This window comes from Cuculus canorus, chromosome 4, assembly GCF_017976375.1.
Source record: "Cuculus canorus isolate bCucCan1 chromosome 4, bCucCan1.pri, whole genome shotgun sequence".
Lineage (NCBI taxonomy): Eukaryota > Metazoa > Chordata > Aves > Cuculiformes > Cuculidae > Cuculus > Cuculus canorus.
The window spans coordinates 41,770,448-41,790,415 of NC_071404.1; the positions used below are offsets into that span (position 1 = coordinate 41,770,448).

The 19,968-nt window shown below is 36.5% G+C and overlaps 1 protein-coding gene across 2 annotated transcripts in view; it reads left to right on the top strand.

The window, feature by feature from the left end:
* SPOCK3 (SPARC (osteonectin), cwcv and kazal like domains proteoglycan 3) overlaps window positions 1–19,968 on the top strand; it is a 182,740-nt gene that overhangs the window by 116,782 nt on the left and 45,990 nt on the right. For both annotated transcript variants that reach the window (XM_054066070.1, XM_054066071.1), the window contains exon 6: window positions 9,955–10,069. In XM_054066070.1, coding sequence (XP_053922045.1) covers window positions 9,955–10,069 — 115 coding nt within the window. The remainder of the gene's footprint in view (window positions 1–9,954; window positions 10,070–19,968) is intronic.

Here is a 19,968-nt window from a genome sequence, read left to right on the forward strand (position 1 = left end):
AATGGCACTTCGTGGATAAATTTGCACACTAATGTTTAATTTCTAAAGCTTGAATTAGTTGAAAATATGGTATCTTGGCATTATGTCTAGCTGATTTTACTTTGAAACTGTGTGTTGTAACTGTTTGTGCTTTCTTGGCTGCTTTTCATTTAGGATTATAGAATCACGGAATCATTTAGATTGGAAAAGACCTTTAAGATTACAGAATTCAACCGTAAACCTAACACTGCTGAGTCCACCAGTAAACCATGTTCCTAAGTGCCGCATCTGCACATCTTTTAAATGCCTCCAAGGATAGTAACTTGACTACCTCCCTTGGCAGTCAGGGAATGGCACAATAGTTTCAAAATTAGGTTTACCACATTAACGTCACTAACTCTGGCCATATATTCACTTCCATTTAAGTCAACCTAAAGTGACACCACTTCACAAAGAAGCAATACAAGCCATTGCCTGGGATCGGGCATTTGCAAACAGTCCTTTACCTCTCTTCTATGTTCTGTATCAAGTAATGCTCCATGTTGAACTGGACCTGAAACATAACCTGATCAGTGCTCTTTCTACCCACCCCACACCCATGACTGGTGACAGGAATCACCAACCCAGTTAAAACATGCTGTAGTTTCTTATGTATTTCACTTTAGGAGGCTCAAGCCTGAGTCCATAGTTCCACTAGCAATTTACACAAAATACAGTAAAAGCAATATTTCAAGCAGGGGAATGTATGTAAGTCTTGTGAAATGGGGATGAAATTAGTAAATGGGGAATGTGGATAAACAAAATAGCATGGAATGAGGTTAAAAGGACGTGCTACTGAGTACTGGTAATCGGAGATTATCTGTTCAACTCTCAGAGATGCTGGGTTCTAAAACAGGAGAGAAAACAGAGACCTGTATTGATGCACGAATGTGGAGTTCTACAGGAGATTTTTCTACCAGTGAGACTCATGATGTTACTGGAAGAAATATTTAACATGTAATTCTCTTCTTCTACCTGTGTCTTTGCAGTACTTTAGCAAAACGTTCTTTTCTCAGAGATTATGTTGATTGTATTGTATAAAAGTCTTCTAACTTCACTCATTGTTGATCATCTAGAAAACAGAGAACTGTGAGCTTTTTTGCTAGGGCCACATAAATTTGAGGGGATATTCCACGTTCTCTTCTCTCAGCCATTTTATTTATTTGTACTTTAACAGCTAGGTTTCTCTGCTTGAGCTATGAACATTCGGTTGGTAGGCAGCAGCAAAGATGTCTGTGATTTACAACTTGAAGGCTCTAGTGGCAATGTTTTGGAATTCTCCAATGCCTACTGGTATCCCCAGTTGCACCTACACGAGGTCACATTCTCTTCTGTACACTGGAAGGTGTGGTTAGAGCTGAGTGAACAATGGTATGGAAGAGTTAAGGAGTCAGCACTAGGCCCTCTTTCTTCTCTTTTACTGGCTAGTGTCAGAATCATTATACATGACCAGTTTGTCATAATAAGAAAAAAAAAATAAGAAAAAAGCTCTGAACTCTTTCCCTATGTGGATGTATATATTCAAATTCATATTCATAGCATATGAACTAATAATTTTATATCAGGTGACTATGAATTTAATTATTCATCAGTGTGTTTTTTCCTAGAATTAGGTGGCATGCCCTGTTTCATTTTAAATGCACAAAAAAAATCATGGACCTCTACAGAGCTCTCATTATTCAGATAAGGTACAATTAGAGGTGCCAGTTACCTTTCAAAGATGGAACATTTCTTATGGTTGTGTAAGTATTAGCTATTGGTTGTTTAAAAAGTAATTTACTAAATGCTCAGCATGAAATGTGATGGTGTTCTAGAAGGCATTTCTGTTAGCATAGTATGCCTTAGCACATGAAAATCTCTAAAAGACTAATTCACATTCAACTCATGCTTCATCTAATACTGTGAATGTATAGAGTGAAGGAAAGGAGGAATCAGAGGAAGTACCTACAGAATGGATCTGAAGACACTTAGTGCATGAGCTTCTGTTCCTTACTTGCCAGAGAAATCACATGTATCCTCGTTACTTAACTTTAGTTAGTATAAAAGCTTCTAGATATTACTGGCAAGACAGTACTACTGTGGAAAAAATATGTTATCTTGCCACTGAGATAGTAGCATTCTCAAAAAGGGACAGAATTAAGTCTGTAAGGAAAACCAGTTGATAAAATGCTGGGAAATGTCAAAGTTAATGTTGCACAAGCATTGTTTTTTCTTTTGGGGCAGACTTATAATGCAGTCTTCACTTAATTTTGTTGCCATTTCTTCCAAAGGGTTTTCACTCAACCCAGAATGGACATACTTCTGTTGTACCTAATCAGTAATTTGTTTTCGCTGAACTTTTCAATACGGTCTTATGTCTTTTTTTATACTGTAGCCACACAGTTAAACTGAATTCTTTATCTGCTGTAATATGTCTCACTCCCTGTAGATTTTGAGAAGTCCACAAATAGTAACTAATTTACATTGTCTCATCTGGAATCCTGTGTCCAGCTCTGGAATCCTCAACATAGAAAGGATATGGAGCTGTTGGAACTGGTCCAGACAAGGGCTACAAGGATGATCGGAGGACTGGAGCACCTTGCGTACAAGAACAGGCTGAGAGAGTTGGGCTTGTTCAGCCTGGAGAAGACAAGGCTCAGAGGAAATCTTATAGCAACATTCCAGTACCCGAAGGGGGCCTGTGGGAAAGCTGGAGAGGGGCTATTCATAAAGGCTTGTGGTGATAGGACCAGGGGGAATGGGTATAAACTGGACAGGGGCAGATTTAGACTAAACGTTAGGAACAATTTCTTCACCATGAGAGTGGTGAGACACTGGCACAGGTTGCCCAGGGAAGCTGTAGATGCCCCATCCCTGGAGGTGTTCAAGGCCAGGTTGGATGGGGCCTTGGGCAGCCTGATCTAGTGGGATGTCCCTGCCCATGGCGGGGGGGGTTGGACCTAGATGATCTTTAAGTTCCCTTCCAACCCAAACTATTCTATGATTCGAAAATAATTTCACACAGCTTTGTCAGCACTTAATACAGAGCACTCTGTCCAGCTATGTGACAAAGTTTCAAACAAGACAGGAACTAATAGGAAAAAGTCCAAAAAAAAAGGATTAACAGGAATGATCAGGCCTAGAAAATACCAAGAAAAAGGCCCAAAGAGTGGGGATGCTCAGTCTTGAGAAAATAGGATTCACATAACATCTGTCAAGTAGGTAAAAGCCACCTGAAAGATACCTGTAAAGAATACCACAATGAACGTTACAAGACCTAATTGTTTTGTCTAAATCTGTCCCTCTCCAGTTTATACTCGTTCCCCATGGTCCTATCACCACAAGCCTTTATGAATAGCCCCTCTCCAGCTTTCCTGTAGGCCCCCTTCGGGTACTGGAAAGTTGCTATAAGATCTCCTCTGAGCCCTGTCTTCTCCAGGCTGAACAAGCCCAACTCTCTCAGCCTGTTCTTGTATGCAAGGTGCTCCAGCCCTCCAATCATCCTTGTAGCCCTCGTCTGGACCTGTTCCAACAGCTCCATATCCTTCTTACGTTGAGGATTCCAGAACTGGACACAGGATTCCAGATGAGGTCTCACAAGAGAGGAATCGAGGGGCAGAATCACTTCCCTTGACCTAATGGTTTACCCATGTCCATTGCTGCGGTTGTCATGTCATAGAAAGCCACTAAGTTGGTCATACAGTGTTAAGCTTCTTGTCAGCCAGCACCCCTAAGTCCTTCTCGGCACAGCTGCTCCCAGTCACATAGTCTCTCAACCTGTACTGAAACCACAGACTGCCCTGACCCAGGTGTAGGACCTTGCACTTGTCCTTGTTCAACATTATGAGATTCACAGAGGTCCACTTCTCCAACTTGTCCAGGTCCCTCTGGATGACATCCCATCCTTCTGGTGTGACAACTGCGCCACTCAGCTTACTGTCATCTGCAAACGTGCTGAGGGTGCTCTCAATCTCACTGTCAATATCATTGATGGAAATATTATCAGCACTGGTCTCAGTACGGATCCTGATGCTACTGTTCTCCATCTGGACATTGAGCCATTAACCACCCATCGAATCTGTATCACTTCAATTTAGAAGGATGTGTTTTTTTCTATATTGAATTACATTATATTTTTAGCCTATTTCAGTAATCATATTTTTTATCATATACCTATCTTCTGAAGTTATTCTAGCTTCTTTCTTTAATAGGATATCTTTTATTTCATCTTCCAGGTCATTAATGAAAAGACAGTAGTGCTATTGTTTTGATTTATCCTTGCAAAAGTCAGTGCAGTTGATTGCCATTCTCTGAGGATCACTTTCAACTGGTTCTGTACTCATCTTACAATATGAGCACACAAATAGTGTACTTCCCAGTATGGCTTACAAGGCCGCAATTTGAAAAAGAGTGACAGGCCTAGGTAAAATCAAGGTAGTTGCTTTCTATATGTATCTAATATCTTACCTAGAAGTTCCAGAGAATGAAGCTTCCATAGAATGAAACTAGATGTATTATAATACCTGTAGCGTCATCACTCTCCTGTGATCTGCGTACTCAGAAATGAAACTTAAAAGCTAGGGGATTTTTTTATAATTGCTGGGTTCATTTCCTTCCTTATTTATTTCCTTCATCTTTCATTCATTTCCAGTCCAATAGTACTTCTTATGTTCTTCACAATTTCTTAGTGGCTATAACTTTGCTCTGTCAGTTCTTCAAGTGTTCAAGGATATTCATATTCAATGAATTATAAATTACCTAAATCTAAATATATTCCGTATCTACATTTTCTTAATATTCTTTATGACTCAACATAGAGATTTTATTTCTGTATGTGTGACACTCATGCGAATGTATTACTCTTTTCTGTAGGGGTTTCTTGTGTATTCAAAGTCATAAAATTTTTTCACAAGTCACAGGTTTTATCAATACCCTTCTATTTATTCATGATATGTATATTGTCATTGACACTTGAAAAATTAGGTCAGTCGGTCACAGGAAGATGATTTGGGGATTTTCTAAAGGTAATCATGTGTATATGAAAAAGGATGATGTTCACCTGAAACTAGGTTTATCAGTACAAAGGAAGCTGGGATTATTTGGGACTTATGTAAGAAATAAAGGATATGCTGTCCTTGTATTCATGACAATCAAATTAATGTAAAAATTATAGGGCGTTTTTTGGTCTTTCATTTTTTCTTTTTTTTGCCTTGGAAAAGTAGGTGAATTTGCTCCATTTTGGGGCAAAGTTAGGCTCTTTCTAAGTATGATATACAGAGATCTGTTTGGTAGCCTTTGACAGGTAGCTACTTTGGAATGGAAGATGGCAAAGCTTAATGAGATGTATTACTGTTGTTTAGTCTTTCTGACTCTATAACAGTAGTTCTAGAAGCAGGGCTCATGTATCAAAATAACAGACACTGTAGCGGTTGTTCCAGAAATATAACCATTCTCCTCATTACTATAATAACAGTAAAGCTGCATGAGTCATGTCTAAAGATGACACATATTCTTCAATGTTCTTCCCACAGATTTTAATTGCTTGTCTCTAGTTCTCTAAACAACTACTTTGAGCAGATGTTGAAGAATGTTTGTTGCGTTTAAGACTGAACAGGTTTTTAAACAGGCAGAATATGAGTAAACAAACTACATTTTTCTATGAGAAACCTGACACTAGAGAAATGAGGGCTTTTTTATCCCAAAATATATTGCCAAGAGACCCTGACATGGTACATGTTCTTCATATGTATTGAAATGTTTTTTTTAAGCACTGTACAGCATGTTGCTCTGAGGTCAGAAATATCTATTCTCCTGTCTTGAAACAAAATGTGTGAAAATTCAAGCAGTTGAAGTATCCTTAGAATCAAACGTACAAATGAGACGTTATGAAACTCCGGTGTAGTAAACTGATATGCTAAGAGGAAATCAAGAATAAAGACCAGAAGGTAAAAAGCTAGATATATATTCAGAAGTGAAATGGCATTTTTTCATGCATATAAGGGATTGTGATGAAAGCAGCACAAGCAGTTAACAATTTATAAAACCAATACAGATGAGGATTATTGTGAAATTCGACAGATGAGATTCTTGAAATTTTCATTATATCTTTTCCCCACTAATAAAGCCAAATAATTAGAAATTATTTTATTGTGATATATTGCATAGTAGTTCATGTAGTTCATGTATTTTTCTGCTGTTTGAGCTATTCAGGTATTTTCCTCACAAAACAAATTATTTCATCCCTATTCCCAACAGTATCTTGCCTTTGTACCACTACTTCTAATTGTGTTCTCATATTCTGGATGCCATAAACTTTTTTTTTTTTTTTTTAATGGAGTTTTTAAGATATGTTGCTTCCTTTTCTGCTAGGTTGAGACTAACATTCAGTGAGAGCTTTGTTCAGCTTTGTTTAGCTGAGCAGCCTTTGCAATATCCCAGTGCATTATTTGTTGTGGGTAACAAGGACAAGAGATTTGAACTGAAGCTGTTCTCCTGGTGTCGTTAGCTGCTGATATGGAATTGTGAAAACAGTCTGTTGATTCATTCCTGACTTATGGAAGCACCATGATTTTGCTATGTTTCTTGAGACAGGGAGTTTATCTCTGCTGCCTGCCTGTCCAAAAAAAAAAGAGTTCGATCAGTGTAAAATTCTAGTGTGCCTATGGATGGGAATACCAATTTGAAAGTATTGTGTGCAGACCTTACACTTATTGACTCAAATATCACTGCTTATGGTGGCTATTGGGCATTAAGTCTTTCTTAACATTTGAAAAGGCAATGTTATTGTAAGAACCGAGTAGAAACTTTAAAGAAAAATAAAAGGACTAATATCACAACTCCTACCTATTGTGTTAGTTGGAGCAGCTTTGAAGTATTTCCTAGTTTCTTCAGCAATATTTGAGCGAAACAAAATAGAAGCACTGGAGTCTGTAAAAATAATCTCTCAAGGAAAGGATTAAAGAAATCTTCAAAACATAATAGGGTATTCCTTTGTTTGCACTGTTCATATGCTGTTTCTCATTAAATCAAACCTGAAATGGGTTTACATGTCCAGTTTTAAGTGGTGGCCTTCTTAAGTTTAGTCACCAACAGGAATAATCAGTGCCTAAAGCAGAGGTATTTATAGATTTGACTCCTTAAGGTAATAAGATTGAACGATAAAAATTCTCAGATCTTAGAAATAGGGAAGATGTCTCTTTTCAGCAGAAGCATGTATTAAATTTGGGCTGTGATCCATTCTACTAACTCTGATGATTGTTTCAGTTATTAAAATATGAATTAGGTCATGCACTATCTGGAAAGAGATCTGGCGGGCATTGTGGCTAATGCAAGCAGACTCCTGTACATCCAGGTTAATTGTACAGGGATACAAAAGGTAGTCAGTTGTTTCATAGTCAACATAGGCAGAGCTGCTTGCTTTGCATCAGTTTTCTGGTCCTTGGCGATGCTAGTACTGTTTGTATAGCTTTCAATATGAGCAGATCTGTTGTTCTTTTTTGTTAGAATTAAAATATTCTTTTAGCCTCATTGTCCTTAAACCATGCCTTTTTGACAAAAGGTAGCACATTCAGAACTGAACTGTAATGATGATTTTATGTAAATACACAAAATTTTAGATATTCTTTTCTCTCTTTTCTCATATCATAGTATCATCAGGACCTTGAAGATCAGCTAGTTCCAACTCCCCTGCCATAGGCAGGGACATGCCACTAGATCAGGCTGCCCAAGGCCCCATCCAACCTGGCCTTGAACACCTCCAGGGATGGGACAGCCACAGCTTCCCTGGGCAACCTGTGCCAGTGTCTCACCAATCTCATGGTGAAGAAATTCTTACTAATGTCCAGTCTAAATCTATCCCTCTTCAGTTTATGCTCATTCCCCCTAGTCCTATCCCCACAAGCCTTTGTGAATAGCCCCTCCCCAGCTTTCTTGCAGCGCCCTTCAGGTACTGGAAGGTTGCTATAGGATCTCCTCTAAACCTTGTCTTCTCCACACTGAACAAGCCCAACTCTCTGAGCCTGTCCTCGTATGCAAGGTGCTCCAGCCCTCCGATCATCTTCGTAGCCCTCTGGACCTGTTCCAACAGCTCCATATCCTTCTTATGTTGAGGATTCCAGAACTGCACACGGGATTCCAGATGAATAGAGGGGCAGAATCACTTCCCTTGACCTGCTGACCACGCTTCTTTTGATGCAGCCCAGGATACGGTTGGCCTTCTGGGCTGTGAGCGCACATTGCCGGCTCATGTCAAACTTCTCATTGACCAGTATCCCCAAGTCCTTCTCTGCAGGGCTGCTCTCAATCACATCATCTCCCATCATGTACTGAAAACGGGGGTTGCCCCAACCCAGGTGTGGGACCTTGAACTTGGCCTTGTTGAACCTCATGAGGTTCTTAGAGGCCCACTTCTCCAGCCTGTCCAGGTCTCTCTGGATGACATCCTGTCTTTCCAGTGTGGCAACTACACCACTCAGCTTGGTGTCATCTGCAGACTTCCTAAGGGCGCACTTAATCTCGCTGTCAGTATCATTGATAAAGATATTAAACAGCACTGGTCCCAGTACAGACCCCTGAGGGACACCATGTGTCATATATCTTATTTATGTTATTTGCAGTGCTGAAGAAAAGGTGTTATTTTCAATACAGTGACACAGCTCGGCTTGTTGTAGGTAAAGAACAGTGTGACAGGGTTAGAAGTCTGTCTACATGAAAGGCTGATGAAGTTCTGTAATTTTGCAGTGCTAATATCTGCATACTAGTGGAAACCTCAAGTGCAGTCTTTCAGGAGACTCTTCTATTCTTATGTATATATATATATATATATCTACACACACATACAGCACTCCCACCTTTTACTCCTTTTTAGTAGAGAGCAAGAGTGATGGAGAAACTTTTAAGGGTTTGCCAGAAATCCTGATATTTGTGTAACGGAATTGCATTAAACTGATGTAAGTTACTGAAACAGAAGGTGAGTCAGGGAAGATAAGACACAAATTCTGTTGAGATCATTCTCCTAAAATGTTGTGATGTGTAGAAAACACTTCATATTTTTATTTGTTACTTGAACAGGTTTTCTGACTCCTACACTTTTTTAAGTTTTGTGTCCCTTACCTGACTAATGAGACTTCTGCTATCTTTTGTTCAAGGATGAATTGTTCTCTGTAAGCATCTTCCTCCTTTCTTTTCTTTTCTTTTCTGAGAAAGGTCTTAGTAGTTACTTAACTTCTGACCCCCCTTTGTTTTGGTTTATGTTTTTCCTGATACTACCCTGGCAAAATGTTCTGCAGAAAGATCTGTATATCAAGAACTTAGAATAAAAGTTCACCTTTTCAGTAAGAATGACGTTTTTGACAATAATGTTATTTTATACATATGTGGCCTTTAACTATGTAATTTTTATTTGCTTGAAGTAAGAATTCCATCTCCTGGTTAGATTTAGTTCATTATTTAATATTTTTTTTAGTTGGAGCTATAAGTATACAGAAAAGACTGTCAAATGGAAAAGGCTGTCACTGTACAGAATTACATCAGGCGGTTTTCTGTTTTATTTGTTATTGATTTTACTTTACTGTCACCTTACAGGTAGAAATTAAGTGATAAATTCCATAATTCACTTGATCTCTTGCTGTCGCTAATTAATGTTGTTCCCTTGTTTATTATAAAACCAATGCAGTCTAATTCTATTTAGTATGAATATTTAAATGGGTCTAACACCACAAATGCATTCATGCTTGAACTGAGCCTGAAACTGCAGACAGGTTAGGGAACAAAAACTTTGTGCTTTTGTTTAATCTAATTCTTAGTACAAAGGTAGCATATTCTGCAGAAAAAAAGTTGTTAACACCTATGTCTGCAAAGATTTAACACTTCATAAAAGTTTGCTTCAATATATGTAGAGCTATAATTTTTAATATAAAAGTTCTTTATATTAATGATAGTCATTCTCTCTCCTTACAGTGCAAATTAGAATATCAAGCCTGTGTCTCAGGAAAACAAATCTCAGTGAAATGCAAAGGACGTTGCCCTTGCCCTTCTGACAAATTCACTAATACAGGCAGAAATGATAGGAGAGGTGAGTGATGGTAATTTTTATGATATTTTTAATAGATAATTTATGGAATGAAATAAGATTTTGTTCACAGAGAATGCAGTGATCACAAGCACTGATTATTCTTCAATAAAACCAGGTTTATTTTATTCAAGATTGGTTTTGCAGTCGGTTTTGAAATTGTGCCTACAAAATATACAACTATTTTTTAGATGTAGCTGTTATAGTATGAGTAGCTGTATATAGTATAGTATGTATAGAATTCATTCCTTCCTCCTCAGTGTTTTTAGTTGAATATTCGAGAAAACAGAAAAAAGTAAACTTAATCCTTGTTACTGCTCATAGGACAACCAGTTGCACTTAAAACTATGGAATTATTAGCTCATTTTATTGATACATTCAGTAACATTGAAACTGACCTATGTGCAGGAGCTGTTACCTTGAATGAAAAAATGAAAAGGCTAAGAACTTGATCTAGCACTAGATGTATAAGTTGATAACAAAACTAAATAAAACATAAAAGCAAAAAGGGCCCAATAAAATAAAAATCTTACTTTGTCCTATTTTTGTTTCAGTTTAGAGAAAGCAGTGAGCATCATGTAAGCTATAAAGTACAGCAGGTGCTCCGGTAAATTTTAAAAAGTGAAAGAAAAGAAAAACAAACAGTGTACTGCCATAAAATAGTGGGGAAATCTGAAAAGCATGTGAGGCAGTGTTAGAGGAAAGGATCATAGAAAGTCAGATATAAATGAAGATGGGCAGTATGAAGGAAAGGGATGAGTTATGGAGTTGCATAGAAGCAGAATGAAATAGAAAGGTAAATCAAAATGAAAGGGAAGCACCACTACTACAGGGAAGATGTTAAGAGACAAGTAAGGAAGCACTTGTAGGACCCTGTCTTATTTTCCAGGCATAGTTATTGCCTCATTTTCCTGAGCTTTTCAGAGTCTTTGTCCCAGTGGTCATGTGGAACCAAAACAAGGAAGGCTTCTGGGATGCTGCACATTTTACAAGGCTTCAGAGACTTCTGTCCTGTGTTTGGGCACTGTTTTTTTTCTCCAAATAGTAGTTATGATACTTTTGCTCTGAAACATACTGAGCCCTGTCCCTTGCCTGTCGTAGAGGACAGTATTTTATAGTCCTGCTCTTCAGTCTGATGGATTAGAACAAATAACGCATGATGCAAAGTTTACCAACTGTGTCACTGGGATAAGGGGATGAGACCAGTCAATGGAGTAAATGCAGAAGTTGTACTCATTTTTAAGGATGTACAAAGTCCTGTTAGCCTTTAACACTGTTAACCTCTGCACACCTCGTCTGTTTTACCTTCTGGTAATTGAGATCACCCACCTTCCCATGCATCCCTGACTGCCCCAGAAGCAAGTACTAAATTAATACTTTTTCTGCCTTTCTTTGGGTATGAAGCATGCCTAGCTTCCATATTCAGGTATCTAAAATGAAAAGGAACTTGTAGACCTACCACCTGCAGTGAAGGTTAGCCTACTCTGTAACTGTTACGAGCAAGAGAGAGAGAATGAGAACCTGTAGCACATCTCGATACTGGCATTTGCTTAAGAACTGATGAGATTAGAACTTTTACCCTACTTGGTTTCATCTCAGACATTCACTTTCTCACCATCTAACTCAGCACTACCTTCACTAGATCTCAGTTTACCTTCCAAGCAGGCAGGTCATGCTGACCTGGGACAGTCAGACATAAAATCATGTTGGTTTCTACTACCCCCACCATCACCACCATCAGCTTTCCCATTTAAAACTACTTTTTCATCTACTGCAATAGCAATTTTCTTTAGGAGTGTCCAATTTACCAACCTACATCTACTCCTTCTGTAATTTAAAGTGCATTACAAAGCTTTTAGCAGCTGGCTATTTTACCTTTATTTAAATCATGTTTCCTTTCAGCCAACTTGAGATTAAAATATTAACAGCAAGATTTCTTCAGGGAAAAGTAGGTGACTTAATAATAGAGAGATAGAGGTGAGGGAGATAAGGCTTTTCTATCAGGATGTTTTCTTGTCTTGTTAGCAGATGTTAATTTTACTTAATGTAATTTATTTCCTTAAAAAAGTGTGGGGTTTAGAACAAAATTAGTTTTATTGAGTGCTCTTCTATCATTTCGGCACGTTTTGCTATATTTAACTTATTTTCTTATTCAGCTGTGTCTTTTCCCAGTCCATAGTTACAAAACAGTTAATTTTATTTCAAATTTAATTTCCAGCTTTCTAGTCCAGTGCTGATTTGTTTGATGTGTACTGATTTAATTTGAAGCCTGTGAATAGGCCTGTAAATGGACAAATGTGTGTAACATAAGTATATATTGCCATCATTTCTCAAAGAAAACAAAAATTTATTTCTAAAATCTGATTAAAAGAATGAGGTTGTGGGAGAGTTCTTTCAGGTTCTTAACTGATTTGATACAGGAATTTTACTATCCTGTTAGAAAAAAAATAAATGTTTTATTTTGTAAGCCTAACATTTAATAATGAGTGGAGAATAGCAAGAACATGAAGTTGAACAAACTGTAGTCACAAATGAACTTTCTGTTTTGCAATATTGTTTTATTTTGCACGTCAATGTATTCAAAATGCTTTTCTCAGGTGCATGAGCTTCTTTTGATGTTAATGAACATCATTAATGACCACTGCAATTGCCTAACGAACTTAGTGATACCTTGGCATGATCCCGGAAGCATTGTCTTGCATTTTGGTTCACTAGTGGTGGTGTTGTTATTTTGCTCTTTTTAACAAAATGTAAAATGTATCTCTCTAACAGTGCACTCATGTTCTCAAATAAGTGTTTACAATCCATGTACTTAACATGAAATATTGACTTGAAGCCTGTTACATTTTGTATGTGTTGAGTATATAATTAAACGGTCCTCATTCACAAAACAGCAGATGTTGTTTCAGCCCTGCACTTAATGTGATGTAATTCAAACGTTCTGATGAAAACCTTAAAAGATAAAGATATGCTTAACAGTGTTTTTAACAAAAAAATCTAGATGTATAATGGAAAGTTTTGATTTTCTTCTCTCTCTTTCAACATGAATAAAAAAGGCAATTTAAAAAAAAAGCTCTTGTAAAAGTTACACAATCCTTTCTAGTTTGGAGATTGTCAGTGACAGTGGCATTTGTAATCAAAGAAGGAGGCATGAATGCCAAGAGCAAAATCCTTAGAGTTTTAGTAACCAAAAAATGTTAGTTCAAAACATTACAAGAGAAAAAAAGATGACAAATTAAAGTCATTTTATTCTGTTACTTAATTGTCATGGAATTGGTCAAGACCCATGCTGTCTTTTTTCTACATGAAGGAATAAAACATTCTGTGGAGTACGTCTTAGAAATAAGGACCTCAATCTTTACCTCTGTTTACTTCTTATATATCATTTAATGTAGTGTACATGAGGCTTAGATATATATATATTCAAAGTATCATACCTTACATTTTCTAACTGACTGAAAAGCAGTTCTGGCTTGTGTTGGATATTGGTTGAGGAGTCAAGGTGGGACTGCCATGAGCCAGGGTTTGGATTAATCTATAATCCCTTTCTGCATGAAATTTACCTTGTTTCCAGTCTTAATATTTTCTTAGATTTCTTTTTTACTATGACTACACTTATATTACTAGTTGGGATATGGAAAAATAATATTAGATTTCTAAGTATTTCTTAGGAAAATGGAGATTGGTGGGCTGAGTTTATACCCCACCATCCAGAAAATAAAAAGGGAAGTCCCAGACAACATCCTTCTCTGTTTTCAACTGTCAGAAACTGTAGAATGGTGCAGAGAAAGGAATATGTCAGTCTGAGATAAAATTGTTTCACAGCTGTTCAGAAAGAGATTATTCACTCTGCCTTAAACAATGCCACACTTATTGCATCGTTGCAGACATTTCCTTCTTTTTCTCCTGTGCTTATATATAGGTTATATAGAGGCTTATCAACTCAATTAAAAAAAAATGTATAAGACGTTAATAACAATTAAAACCTTCAATACACAAGATAGTGTTGCTGGAGTGTTTTGATTAATTTTTTTTCTTGCCTGGACCAAATGCCTATGTTATGTATCTTTTCATTGCCACAGCACCCTAATATGAGACATTTGGCAGTGCAGATGACAAAATTCCACTGGGTATGTCAGTCTAAAGGAATACACTGACTATATGTGTTTTGGATGCCAGGGCAGCAGATGACTATGAGTGACAACTTTTGTGGTCAAAGCAACCCACTGTCAGTTGGCTTGAATTTGCTCTCCTCTAGAGTACATACACTGGGAGATTTTAATCATCCTTAAATCCAAGAAGTCTAACAGAGTACCTGTATTTTATATCCCTGTGCAAACACTGGGATAAATGTGTGCTGTGACATGCCCAAGATCCTGCTCTCTCAAACAGTCTTTCAAAGATTTGACTAATGTGTGCTACAGCATCCTCCTGGATTATGTTTTTGGATATCTTCTTCATGGAAATGGGGTTGGGATTCTGTGGTGACACAGAGTCAAGATGCAGCTGGGACAGGCAGTCACACCGAAAAGCTCAGAATCACTTGAAGGTCCTGCTATTTAGATGGAAAAATCTATAACATATAGGTAAAATATTAAATATCCATTTTCATTAGCTACTGAAACAGAAGAATTTACTCTCAAATTAGTTCATTTCTACTAAATCCTGCATTAAGAGCTCACTTGATATTTTCACTGAAATAAGAGGTAGACTTCTATTCATGAAAAAAGGGCTTCTCTTTTTCTGGTCGTCTGAGGGGTCCTACATAGGTAACATAGGAAGCTGCTATAAATGTCATTTTCCTTGACTGTAAGCTTTTGCCAGAAGGATGCGAAAAGGCAACATTCCATGCTGAAGGTATTTTCAGTTAGTGTGTCTGAAAGACTTTAATCACAGAACATAGCTGCTCTCTCAGCTGCACCCGATTTTATACTGAATACTGCTGAATTGTTAATTGCTATGAAGAGCTGAGGATAACGTAACAGTAGGATTAAAGTCACTGTGGATTGTGTTTCATTCTGTATGCATCACTGCTCAAAAAACAGATATAGGGATTCTTTTTAAACAAATAACAGCACTCTCCTAAATCCTCTTATTTTATTTACATAGCAGCGTCTTCTCAATACATGACCTCAGCCACTCTTCATGTAGTACAGGTACAGTTGCCAAAAAAAGAGCTTTTGTTTTGTTTGTTTTCAAAGACAACACTGAATGTTTTCCAGACTTTACAAATACAGAGGTTTAGGGCCAAAAATGACTTCTGTGTTAACTCCTTAGTCTCTGCCCTTTATTATTGCCTTTCAAGGGCACATAGCAATATTTTGTAATTCCCTCTTTCTCTTATGTGAGATTAACTCCAAGACATCAACAGAATAAAATCTGTACCCAAAACAAAATTCCCACCTATAAGATGAAGTTCCTGCTGTGTGGTCAGCGATAAAATTTAACGTTCAAAACTCAAATAAAGCAGAAGGAACCCACCAAATAAAATTAATCTTATGTTATAGTGTTGTTGGTATTTATTTACAAATATCACAGTATGTTATAAAATATTTACCAAAAGATCTAATTATAGTATCTAATTTTACACTGCCATGTTTGTTAAAGAAAATAATAGACCTGCCTACAGAAAGAAGTACAAAAAGAAGCACTTGTTCATTTTCATCATGGATAAATTCCTCTGTTTTTAGCTTTCTCTAAAGAATATGCACAGTAAATGGAAGAAGGCTATCTCAGCAGTTTGGGAATATAGACAGTAGCAGCATTTTATACATGTGAGTTAAATTTACAGTAGGTAATTGTCAGTTTTCTAGTCTACTGTTTTCTTAGCCATATATTTATGATTCAATAAAATATTTTGTTACATAATTGCTGCTGCAATTCTATAGAATACAACGTTAAATGAAAATCTCAGGGTTTTTAGTTGCTTCATTTTCATTAGAGAATTTTGCTGATTTTTCTCAACATAGTCTTTAGATGAACCCTGAAATAAAATTACAGTGGAAGCACTCAAACCCAGGAATTTGTCTCATCTGTTTCGGTGTGTATTCTATGAGATTGATGTCACTGTGGTCTGACCACAAAAATCATATCTGGGCTATTATTTCTGCTCTTGCCTTTACCACTGGCATCAATGCGAATCTTGGCATTTATTTAAATGTAAATAGGCTGTAGTACTGTGACAAGTTTCCTCGTCAGAGGAATAGATATTATCTATAGATATGCTTTCTTTACTAATGTTTCTGTAACCTTTTGTGACTTTAAAGACGCTACAGAATTAAAATGTATTGCTGTATATCCGGTTTAGTTCTTTAGAGGATATTGATTTAGCAGTAAATATCCATTTTGTTTTTATTGTTTCTTATGCTTTAGTACATAGTATTCACTTTTAATCACAAAGCTGTTCAGCTTAGAAGTGTATTTGTCCAAGCATGAAAGCTAAAATATTGTTCTTCACTTTGTTTAATTCATTTATACATTTACAGTAATGTTGAGCTGTAAGTATAGATTATATTTAAATAGAAACTATTTCAAGGTAAAATGAAAATTTCTCCATTGTACTTTTTTATACTTTGAAATTCATTCAGGCTAATTCATTAAGAATGTATTTTTTTCTTTCTTGTATAGAAGGTGAATTATAGACAATTTTTATTTGTTATTTAATAAGAAGTGCTATTCTTTAATCATATTTTATTGCTTTAGTATCTATGTTTTGTAAATGTTAGTTTTTTTCCTAAGGTAGCAGAGTAATAATTCTAACAAGAATTCATTTGAATCCGTAAATTATGTTCATATTATGTTCATGTATGGTAGAAAGGGAATTTGCTGGCACAATAATACTGTATTATTGTCTTTGTGAAATGCAGTTATTTAATATTCACACCTGTGTTTGTGTAAAAACAAATTTAATTGAGCCAATTTTATTGGTTATTTGTTCAATGTTAATATATTTTCTGCATAAATATCTATTAGATTCTTAATCAATTTTTTTTTCTTGAGTGATACTGAACCAAGTAAAATTGTCAGTAGTATCTTCTTTCATCAATCACACTCCATGTTAAGAATTTCTAAAAAGAGATTTCTTCATCATAATTAGTAGTAATCTAACGTAGTATGATTAGTAGCAGTCTGATTTGGTGTAGAATGACAGAGAATGTGTTTGGAATAAGAAGGGGTACCTGAACCGCATGCCAACAATCCCCTGGTCTCCTTGTCATCTATTCTGGAGCTTAGCCAAAGCACAGGACATAGTGAAGCTTACTTAGCCTGGAATCCAGGGAAAGGCTAGAAATGAAAGATATTGGCTGCTTGCCGGGTCTTGTCCATATGTCATGTGGAAAAGTACACCTGAACTTAGCAGATGGGGAGCTTTGACTACCCACAGTTTAGTCAAATGGCTGAGACTAAGCAGTAAAATGTGTGAGAGAGATGATGGGTCTTGTGACTGTTTGAAAGACTGGGAAAGTGGAGATGTAGATATGTAACCTATTGTTAGCCTCTAGAAGTGACTTAATTTGTTGTTTGTACTTCAAATGCATGAGTTTCTCCTGTGATTTCAAACTTTTTTTGCATGGAACAGGGTGCATTCAGTTTTATTTTTAAACAATTTTGTAGTTCAAAAAAAGTTAAATAGAATTGCTTGGTCATTAGTAGATGGTCATTTTGACTAAAAAGACATTATTCTTTTGTTTGCTCTTCTTCCAGGAATTAAAATATTTGGGAACAAGGGATAGAAATAGATGTCTCGCAGCAAAGAACTGATACCAGAAATGCAAGTAGAGGAGTGAGGCAGAGACATTCTAGTAAAATGTCTACATTGAAGTGCAATCGGAGTGGAGCTGATAGTGTTAAAATAAATAAATAATAAAAAAAGAGTGCATGTACAGTGATTTGTATTTTTTTAATTCTCTGAAATCCGGTCATAATTACAGAGAAAATTAAAATTCCATTGAAACTTGACTGTTAGAAGGAAGAATTAAAGGGAGATGTCTATTCCATAATAGTGTAGTTTGTATTGAAAAAAGACTGGAATGCAAGAAGCTTGTTTATGCTGTGTTTATAAAAAATAACCTCCATAACACGAGAGAACATATTCAAGAACACTGAAAATTTTATTCTTGCGAGGATTAAGTTAAATCATTAGAAAAGGTTGTTAACTAAGTGCTTGTTGTCAATATTACAAAGAGCTATAGTACTAAACGGAAAGCTGGAATGTTACATACCTATAACTGGAAACAGATCTTGGCTTACAGTTCCAAGCCTATTGGTAACAGTAGTCTTTTCCACAGCCTTTTTCTTTTTTCTTTTACTTTGGGCTGTTTTGTTATTTCCAAGTCCTTTCACTTTTTATGGTTACTTCTGGCAGCCTTGGATACTCAAATTTACACAACTTTGTTAAATCCAAATATATCATGTCCCCAGATTTACACTTAGAGGGAAAATTCCTCATATGTCAAGGCTGTAGAAAGCATTTCTAGCCTGCTGTGGTGGGCTGCATTTTGAGAAGTTCTTCTCATGTTTCTTCTGTTAACCAGCAAAGGGGCATTTAGGTGGCAGATCCAGCCCAGTGTTAAAAATACAGTATTTAATTTCTGAGTGTCTAAAATAATGGGATTGCTGCATCTTCGCTCACTGTGTGAGAGTTTTTATCACAGGACACCAAGGGCATACATTACGGTGCCAGCTGAGGCTTTGCAAACGGGTGTGTATTTTTGAGCATAGGGAGCAATTTTGGAGTGAACTCACCAAACTTTGTCTCAAGCAAAAGAGGTCGGTTCTACACAGATAGGTATGTGAGGGTGAAATTACACACATAGAATAGACAATACAATTAGGATGCATTGACTTCTTTTTAATCCTTGATTGCTGTGGGACACTTCAGGCACTCGGGGCTATTTGGGCACTCTGGTTCTTTTTAGGTAAACACTCAATATGTACATGGTGAGTAATTAGTCATTCAGTGTTGTTTTCTTACTCCCGCAAAGTATTAATAAACTTTTCACAAAGCAAAACACTTTTCTATAGGTGATTGCTTTACATTGATTTATTATGAAAGTTTTGATTAGCCTCATTTATTTATTTATTTCCCCCTTGTTCTTTAGGAGGGAAAAAAGTTACCAAAATCGCATGGTAAATATGTCTTTGAAGGAGGTGAAACTGTTACCTTCAGTGTATCGTCCTGTGGATTTGTGTGTGCTCCTACAATTTTAAGAGAGTTAGACAAGCCATTGTGATGAAGGAAGATAATTAATGCTGTTTAATTTATGTTTGATAATCATTAATTTTAACTTAGGTCATTAAATAATTCACACCAATTTCAGTCCTGGAGTCCCCAGAGCATCCAGATTGTTAGGAAAGTGTAGGTTGTATAGCACAACAAACTCTAATTAAACTATTTTAGATAGTTATGGGAGCATGTTTTTTTTTTTTCAGGTAAGTTCCTTATCTTCTTTTGCTCTCTGCCAGCCAGCTTTTATGGATTATAAAGCTGAAAGATTATATATAGTCCAGACCATTAAAATAGTGTTGCATTTGATTATAATGGCTATAATTGCCTTAATTATGTAAGTTAAGGGGCCTTGCCAGTCTTATGATACATTAAAGGCTTTAGAAGTGTGTCACAGTAGTTTTATTGAGAATAACCAATGAGATGTAGATCGTATGCTAATTATGTGGATCAGCACTATCTTTCTGTTCATGCAATGTATGAATAAGCTAAGAGGATGCTGCTATGCTTGTGTCTCAAGTACTGATGATGATGGTAGTGTTTTTACTGGTACTACTCTTATGTCATCAATATACAGTTATATTTAAAAGTGTTTCATTGTTTCTTAGTGGGAGATAACTGCTAGAAAAATACTTTATCAGATAATTATTTTAAATGAATTAATTAGCCCCTCCTG